The 8,373-nt window shown below is 36.6% G+C and overlaps 1 protein-coding gene across 1 annotated transcript; it reads right to left on the reverse strand.

Moving 5' to 3' along the window:
* Positions 1–734: 734 nt before the first annotated feature.
* LOC131875787 (uncharacterized) lies at positions 735–4,093 on the reverse strand. Its single transcript, XM_059220462.1, has 2 exons — positions 3,572–4,093; positions 735–1,436 (listed from the first exon to the last, which is right to left on the reverse strand). The coding sequence occupies exons 1-2, from the start codon at positions 4,091–4,093 to the stop codon at positions 735–737; spliced, it is 1,224 nt and encodes a 407-aa protein (XP_059076445.1).
* Between the last annotated feature and the right edge of the window lie 4,280 nt (positions 4,094–8,373).

An 8,373-nucleotide genomic window follows, 5' to 3' on the forward strand; every position in this document is an offset into this window, starting at 1 on the left:
GTAACAATGACATATTAAGAAGGAATCAAAAGAATCTAACTTTCGTAAAATATGATCAAGCAAATATTGCAACTTCCAGCAATTCAATTTCTTCTTCATAACACTCTGAATTATTACCATAGATTCACCCTCAATCACTATATTTTTTATCCTTAATGAAATTGCCATATCCAAAACAAAGGATAAAGCTTGATACTCCATGAAATTATTAGTACTAATACCAATATCATGACATTTAGCAAGAATGAGTTGTGCATTATGATAAAAAATAGCCATCCCAATGCCTGCCTTCCCAGGGTTTCCCCGGGAGGCACCATCAAAATTAAGTTTCAAGTGTCCCCAAGGAGGAGTTTTCCACTTGGCCAACAACCGTTGAGCAAAGGACTTGTTACTCTTGGAGACTGAGCCATGAGAAGGTAAGATCGAGAGGGATTTCCAAACCCTGGTAACCTTATTATCCCAATGGGAAAAGGAAGACTCGTTACCCAAGTTCTTATAAATGTATGACAATGCAACCTCCGAAATAGAGACTTCAATTTTTTGCAAAATATTTGATACAAAAGAGCACACCTTTTTGAAAATCTTACTATTTCATTCAAGCCAAATGTTCCAGAGCACAATAGAGGGAGAAATAACCCAAAGGCATGCATAGAAAGATGATGCAAACATGAGAGGCCAAGAGGAAAAGTGAGAAACAAGATCCTTACCAATAACAAAAGGTAAACCTAATTTACTCAGCAACCATTGTCATGAGCAAAATCACAATGAAGAAACAGGTGTGAAGAGGACTCTAGGTTCTTATTACAAATAACACATGAAAAAACAACAATAATACCTAATCTATCCAAACTCATTCCTGTTAGAAATCTATCCTGGACAGACAACCAAGCAAAAGCTTCAGCTTTAGGTAAACAAGCCAAGTGCCAAAACAACTTATAAGGCCAATATGAACAAGTTTTAGCAGGTATAAGGGAGTTATAACCATCCTTAACAGAATACTTTCCAGAGTCATTCCCAAACCAAATAAGTTCATCCTCAGAATCTGAGAGAGTGACAAACCTCTCACCTAGAACCTTATCAAACTCTACTTTCAAATGCAAATCCACATCAAGGAAATCAATCGACTTCCATTTAGCCAATCTTAGAGGATCATTATGAACAATATCAAAATAGTCCGCCACATACACACCCCAAAGAGAAGTAAGGATTGCAATCAAGGGAGACCAATCTATAATGCTAATCAGGGAATAATGTCCATTCCATGTTTCATCCCAGAACCTAGCTTTCCTTCCATTATGCACAACCCATAAGAGACGGGGAATAATAATTGCTCTGCATTTACATAAAAAAATCCATATGACAGAACCAAAAGGCAAATTAGAAAATTTAAAAATACTCTCTCTGCGACCATTATTCAGATACTTAGCAAACATAACCTGAGCCCACAAAGAGTTTGCCCTATCATAAAGTTTTCAGACCAATTTAGCCCCTAAAGCTAAATTTTGATTCTCCAAATTACGAATACCAGTACCACCTAATTCCTGAGGAAGACAGATCTTATCCCAAGCTACCAAAGAAATAATTTAAACCTATTTTTAAAGAACTAATATAAAAATAATAAAATTCATTAATAACTACATCATTATATAAAAAATATATTAATTTCTTTATTGAAATTAAATTTAATGAATAGGACAAGTAACTTAAATTACATAGACAACATTTAGATATTAAACAATTTTCTTTTAAATCTATTCTAGACACTAGTGGTAAAATGAATGTTTCTTTGATAATGGTGGTCAAAGAATCTATCAATTTAGATTATGTGGACATTTAGGTATTAGTAGAATGCTCACAAGTCAAACTTAATTAGTAATTATTTTATCTTAAATAAAATAAGTGAATACATTATTAAAATTAGGTTTAATAAAAATAATGCATTATTTGGGTTATGTTAACAAATATTAGAGGGGATATTTTGTGTCTAATTTTTTCATGGAGTGTTGATGTATGAAAGTCAAACTTCATTAATAACTACATCCGTGTAAAGAAATTAATAGGTTTTCTTAGAAAAAATATTTATAATAAATATAATGAATAATATGGATTATTTAGGCATATAGTATTAACAAAATATTGGAGAGGAAATAATTTAAGTCTCGTTTTTAACGGAGTGTTAATATATGTAAGTCAAATTTCATTAATAAAAATATTTGCTATACAAATAATAGATTTTTTTTTTTTTTAAATATTTGCTATACAAATAGTAGATTTTTTTTTAAATATCTTCATTTTTACTTTTTATATATACATCTATCTAAAACTTATAATTTTGATGAGGGCATTTCTTTGTTTTTATGTGGTTATGTTATGTTAATTTTTGAAATATTATTTTTATAAGTAACATTAGTATTTTGTAATGTAAATGGTTGTCAAATTTAAGATAAAAAGTAAGAGTTTTTGTTAACTTAACACACTCATATCATTACACTCCACCCCTTGCTGCCATTGTAGAATGGCAATCAAGATTATGACATTAATAAGTGATTTTTATTAAAATTAGATTAATAAATATGATAAATAATTTAGCTGATGTAAACATTTAGGTATTAACAAAACATTAGAGAAAATAATTTGTCTCATTTTTCAAGGGAGGGTTAATGTATGTAAGTCAAGTTTTATTAATAACTACAACATTATAAAATAAAAATTCTTTAGAAAAATTATGTTTCAATGAATATAAAAAATATATTAATCTTTATTGAAATTAAATTTAATGAATATGACAAGTAACTTAAATTACATAGAAATTTAGATATTAAACAATTTTCTTTTTATTCTATTCTAGACACTATTGGTAAAATGAATGTTTCTTTTATAATTGTTGTCAAAGAATCTATCAATTTAGATTATGTAGGCATTTAGGTATTAGTAGAATGCTCACAAGTCAAACTTAATTAATAATTATTTTATCTTAAATAAAATAAGTGAATACATTATTAAAATTAGTTTTAATAAATATAATACATAATTTGGATTATGTAAGCATTTAGATATTAACAAATATTAGAGGGGATATTTTGTGTCTAATTTTTTAATGGAATGTTTTTTTTTTTTTAATAAGTAAATAGTTGTAGAGGGGCAACACTCTTGTATTAAAAAAGAAGGAGAATACAATGCCCGATTCAATAAGAGCGGTAGGGGGAAAGAATCAAGAAGAAAACCCCCTACCATAGCCTTAATCCATGAAAAAGAGAAATCGACAGAAGATTGGATGAGGGAAACAATATGCCGACATCTTAAAGACCTCTTAAAGATGTAGAGGTCATAAGACAAAAACAAACAATCTCAAAAGGCAGAGAGACCAGAGGGCTTAGAGTCAACTGGAGTCACAGAGAGTCATTAGAAGCATCTTCCACGAGCACATTGGCCGCATCTAAGACAATGGGACATTTAGGGCCACAATTCAAATGAGCTATCGATTTTGCCTTCTCTTTAGGGAGTCGGTAGTCGTTTGGATACCACTCTTCACCCAGCCCAAACCCCCAATCGTTTCCATCCACTAGATCACCATTCTCAGGATCCTGAGGTCATCAGTCATCGCTAAATCTTCACCATAGAGAAAAATTGCCCTCCAATTCGACGTGAAACCACTTTGTATACCAGCCGCTTTAAGAAGGAACTCAATGTTCGTGGAGATGACGAGCCAAGTTGCTTGGAAGGATGCAAAATCCAGAGAATTAACAATCATGAGCTTCTTTACCTCCGCTTCGTTGCTAAGTGACATGTAGTAGTTTTGGGGAAGTGGAATTCTGAGATTGGCATCAATATTGTCCAGTACAATATCTATTTCTCCCAACAGGCGATGCTTGAACATCATCTGGGTTAGCAGTTTTGCTTGTTGCTTACTAGTCCCCATGTAGATTAATATTGCAGGAAAAAAGGTTGGAATATTAGCATTGGCTCTGTACCTGTGGTAAGCCATAAGAAATTCCTTTCCCATGATCCTCTTTAAGCCGTGGAGAATGAGAGGATGTTGAGAGAAAAGGACCTCTTGAAGATGCATGTCCGTGATTTCGCCCAGGAAAGCCATCTATCGACAAGTAGCTTCGAGGAGGATTGGAGTCTCCATACCGAGATGCCAAGAGGAAAGAAAATTATGGTGAAAAGAAGGGGTATTCCTTTATTAAATAGCAAGGAGTCAAACCAAAGAATACGACATCCTGCATCTGCGTCTCCAATAAATGCTCACACACGTGAGCAGCCGGTATTCGACTAAACATCTACTCTAAACCTCCTCAACATAATGTCGACTGACTTTAAGCATCAAGTGATCATAAACAAATCTTGAAGGATACAGTTGTAACTAGATACTCAAGTACACTTGTATTAAATAGCCACGAGCCAAAGGCTAGCACTAATCAATAGTGTCGGCAATGCGTCACATCATGATGATAAGAGGAGACCATAATCGGTTAACAAGGAAACCGATCAATCTTTCCACCGAAACCAAGACCAAAAGGTGGAGAGTGGGAGTCACGGCTTACTGAGGAACAAAGCATCAGTTTTCTCCACAGCCGAAGGGGGCAGATAGAAATGGAGAGCACACACCTATCAAGAGACCCACCAGTACGTGCCATATTTCATAGGATCCAACCTGAGTTAGGAGAGCATGTCAATCGGCCCAACATAAAACAACATAGGTGGATCTTCAGGGGTGGTCACTGATGGTTATAGCCGCTTTAGAAAGTCTATCGGCTTCACCATTACCTTCTCTATAGATATGGCTAACCCAAAAATCATCAAAGGAAGCTAGCAGCACCAGGATCAGTTGAAGCCATTGGTTAAGGTGCCAACAAGGGGTGTTAGTGCAGTGGATCGTGTTAATGATATTAAATGAGTCATCCTCCAAATGATTTTTTTGCACCCCAAGCTCCTTCCCTAGCTGAAGACATCTAAATGCCGCTCTAAATTCTGCTTCATTATTAGTAGCCACTCCAATATTTTTGAAGATTTCTTTTATACAGAGACCATCGGAGTCCCTCAGAATGCAACCAATACCACTTTGGCCCAGATTGCCTGTAGAAGCACTATCAAAGTTTACCTTGCTCCACCTGACCATTGGTGCATCCCAAATCATGCCCGCTCTTGGATTGGTCTGATCCACCAGAGAGCCCAGACCAAAAATTAGAGGGATGATTAGATTTGGAAGAACCATCTTAATCTTATGAACAAATTTTTCTTAAGTGTTTTGGATTGGGCCGCCACATTCAAGAGCTCAGTCAGGTGGTTCTCAATTTTCGCACAAAGAGACTGAGGGCCCATATCTTTGCCCTGGAAGATTCTGTGGTTCCTTTCTTTCCAAATTTCCCAAATCAGAAGTGATGGGAGGATGAAGAGAAAATTTAAAAAAACCGCCTTTCCTACCGGTTTAGGCCATTGCAAAAACCAATTGTCTAGCCCTACTGGGAAGGGGCCAAATAATCTCAGTTAATACCACCAACAATGACTAGAGAATTTGCAATGGAGAAGAAGATGATCAACAATCTCTTCCTGATCTAGACATAATGAACATCTACTAGGTCCATTTATACCCATTGAATGAAGCCTTTCTTGGGTTAAGATTTTCCTTTGGCAGGCCAACTAGGCAAAGGAACCCACTTTGGGGAGGAGGTGTTGATGCCAAAATAGATTAATAGGCCAATCTTTTTTGTCTATAGACGCTTCTTCCAGCTTGTAGCCAAAGCATACCTTGTATTTTCCATCAGAGGAGCTGCACCACCTAATAATATCCTTATTAGGGGAAGGGAAAATAGTTCTTTTGTTGAGAATGTCAGTAAATAAGTCCTTCTAAAACTAATCCAAGTCTAGCTCATCCAAGGAGTTCCATTTCCATTTATAAATACCATTTTCTAGGATCAGATAACCATAATCACAGATATTATGCCCCCAGAGGTGATAGGTTACCTCCATAATAGGATTTAGAGAGGGGATGTGACATAGAGCAACTTCACCCGACCAAGAATCAAACCAAAAGGAAGCATCCCTGCCATTCCTGACCTCCCAAGTAACTTGATCACTTATGATATCCCTGCTGTCCAAAATGAAATTCCAGATAGCCGAGCCCCTGGGAGGATTGTTGATAGTCAGAATCCGCTTAGGTTCTAGGGAGTCCATATATTTATGTTTCAGGAGCTTTGCCCATTTTTTCTTCCCGCTGCTATAGATTTTCCAAACCAGTTTAGCACCCATTGCTAAATTCATAATTGATATTTGGTGAATACCGGCACCACTTGCCATTTTTGGTTGACATATCTTTTTCCAAGCTATCAGGGGAAATTTACCTTTATCATTCGACCCATTCAAAAGGAAATTTCTCATTAGAGAAATCAATTCTTCTTCAACTACCACCAGTAATCGTAGGCAAGCCATAGAAAAAATCGGTAGCCCTGAGAGGAGCGACTTTATCATAGTGAGTTTCCCAGCAGAAGATAACCACTTGCCTTTCCAAGTTGCAAGCTTGGATTTGCACTTATCAATGAGGTGCTTCCAGCAGCGAGCTTTGTTACTACCAATGAAGAGTGGGGTACTAAGAAATTTCCTCGGGAAATTAGCAACTCTGAGATTGAGAATCCTTGATAATACCGTTTGCAAGTTGAGCAGAGTGTTGATGAAAAACACTTCAGATTTGTGCTAGTTGATTTTCTGTCCAGAGGCCAAGCAGTAGTCATCAAGGCAAGTTTTGATTGATCTAGCTTCCCGCCTACAGGCCGATCCAAATAGAATGGTGTCATCAACAAACTGAAGATGAGTCATTTTTTCAACCCCTGTTGCCACATTAACTCCTACCCAACGACCATTTTGCTGGAGAGCTCTTATGGATCAACCCAAGGCTTCAACCATTATGATAAACAGATAGGGTGATAATGGACCACCTTGTCTAATACCTCTTGTCGAAGAGAAGAAACCGTGGGATAAACCATTGACCAGAACCAAGAATTTGGGGGAAGAGAGACAACTCGTGACCCAAGTGAGCCATTCCTTGCAAAAATCAAATTTATTGAGAACATCAAATAAGAAATCCTTATCCACCATGTCATAAGCTTTCAGGATGTCCAGTTTTAAAATCATACAAGAGTCCTTGGTTTTCCTAGCTGTGTGGAGTGTTTCATGAGCAACAATGATACCTTCTACAATGGATCTTCCAGGGGAAAACCCACTTTGTTCCTCTGATATGATGTGCGTCAGGAGGGGCTTCAATTTGTTAGCTATGATCTTTGTTACAATCTTATATACAATATTGCATAGAGCGATGGGCCTGAAGTCACTCATCTGTTGTGGGTTCTTCTTCTTTGGGATTAGAGTAAAAAAGGTGTGATTGATGGCCCCTTACATAGTCATCTTCTTTCTTGATTCTTCTACAACAAGGTGTAAATCTCGAGCAATGATATCCCAGTAATGATGGAAGAACATGGCAGGGAAGCCATCCAAGCCAAGAGTCTTATCTGGTTTCAACTGGAAAGTGGTTTTCCTTCATCAATAGAAATGGGCATACAGAGAGCTATATTTTGATTAGCAGAAATGATGGATGGGATTGAGTTTAGAATTCTGGCTCTTGCTTCATGATCGACCTGACACTCACCATTCAGCAGAGAGTCAAAGAAACTTACAACTTCCTGTGCAATATCCTCGTAATTCCTGACAGTGACACCATCCGATCTCATAATCTCTGATATTCTATTTCTATTACGATTGGCAATGGCCAACTAGTGGAAGAATTTGGTGTTTTTATCCCCTTCCTTTAACCATAACTCCCTTGATTCTTCACATCTAAGGATTTCATTTAAGTCAGATTTGAGAGAATTTTCTTTGATGAATAGTTTCTTAGTCATTCCTAAAGATGTAACAGAGTTGGTTAAATCTGCCAGTTCCACCATAGTTCTTAATTTCTCCATATGAATATTATTTAAGTGGTTATTATTCCATTCCTTGATCTTAACCTTAATATACTTGAGTTTTTTATTGAGAATGAGAAGCCTTGAATGATTCCTAAATACCAACTCATTCCACCAAGCCGCTATTAGATCATGTAGTTCAGCCACTCTGAGCCACATTTTCTCAAACTGAAATGGAGTACCTCCCTCCGCTTGAGCCAAGGTGACCTCTAGACAAATCGGGTGGTGATCTGATCTAGTGAGTTATAGAATCGATGATTCTAATGCTATATTTTGGCCTAGCCAATCGCCAGAAACAAAGAACCGGTCAAGCCATTCAGCAATATTAGAGAAGCCCAATCTCTGGTTCGTCCATGTGAAAATGCCATTTTTCGGAACAATGTGTAAGAGGGGATTCTTCTCAACAAAGTCCAAGAAG

Source organism: Cryptomeria japonica, chromosome 5, assembly GCF_030272615.1.
Source record: "Cryptomeria japonica chromosome 5, Sugi_1.0, whole genome shotgun sequence".
NCBI classification, from domain to species: Eukaryota; Viridiplantae; Streptophyta; class Pinopsida; order Cupressales; family Cupressaceae; genus Cryptomeria; species Cryptomeria japonica.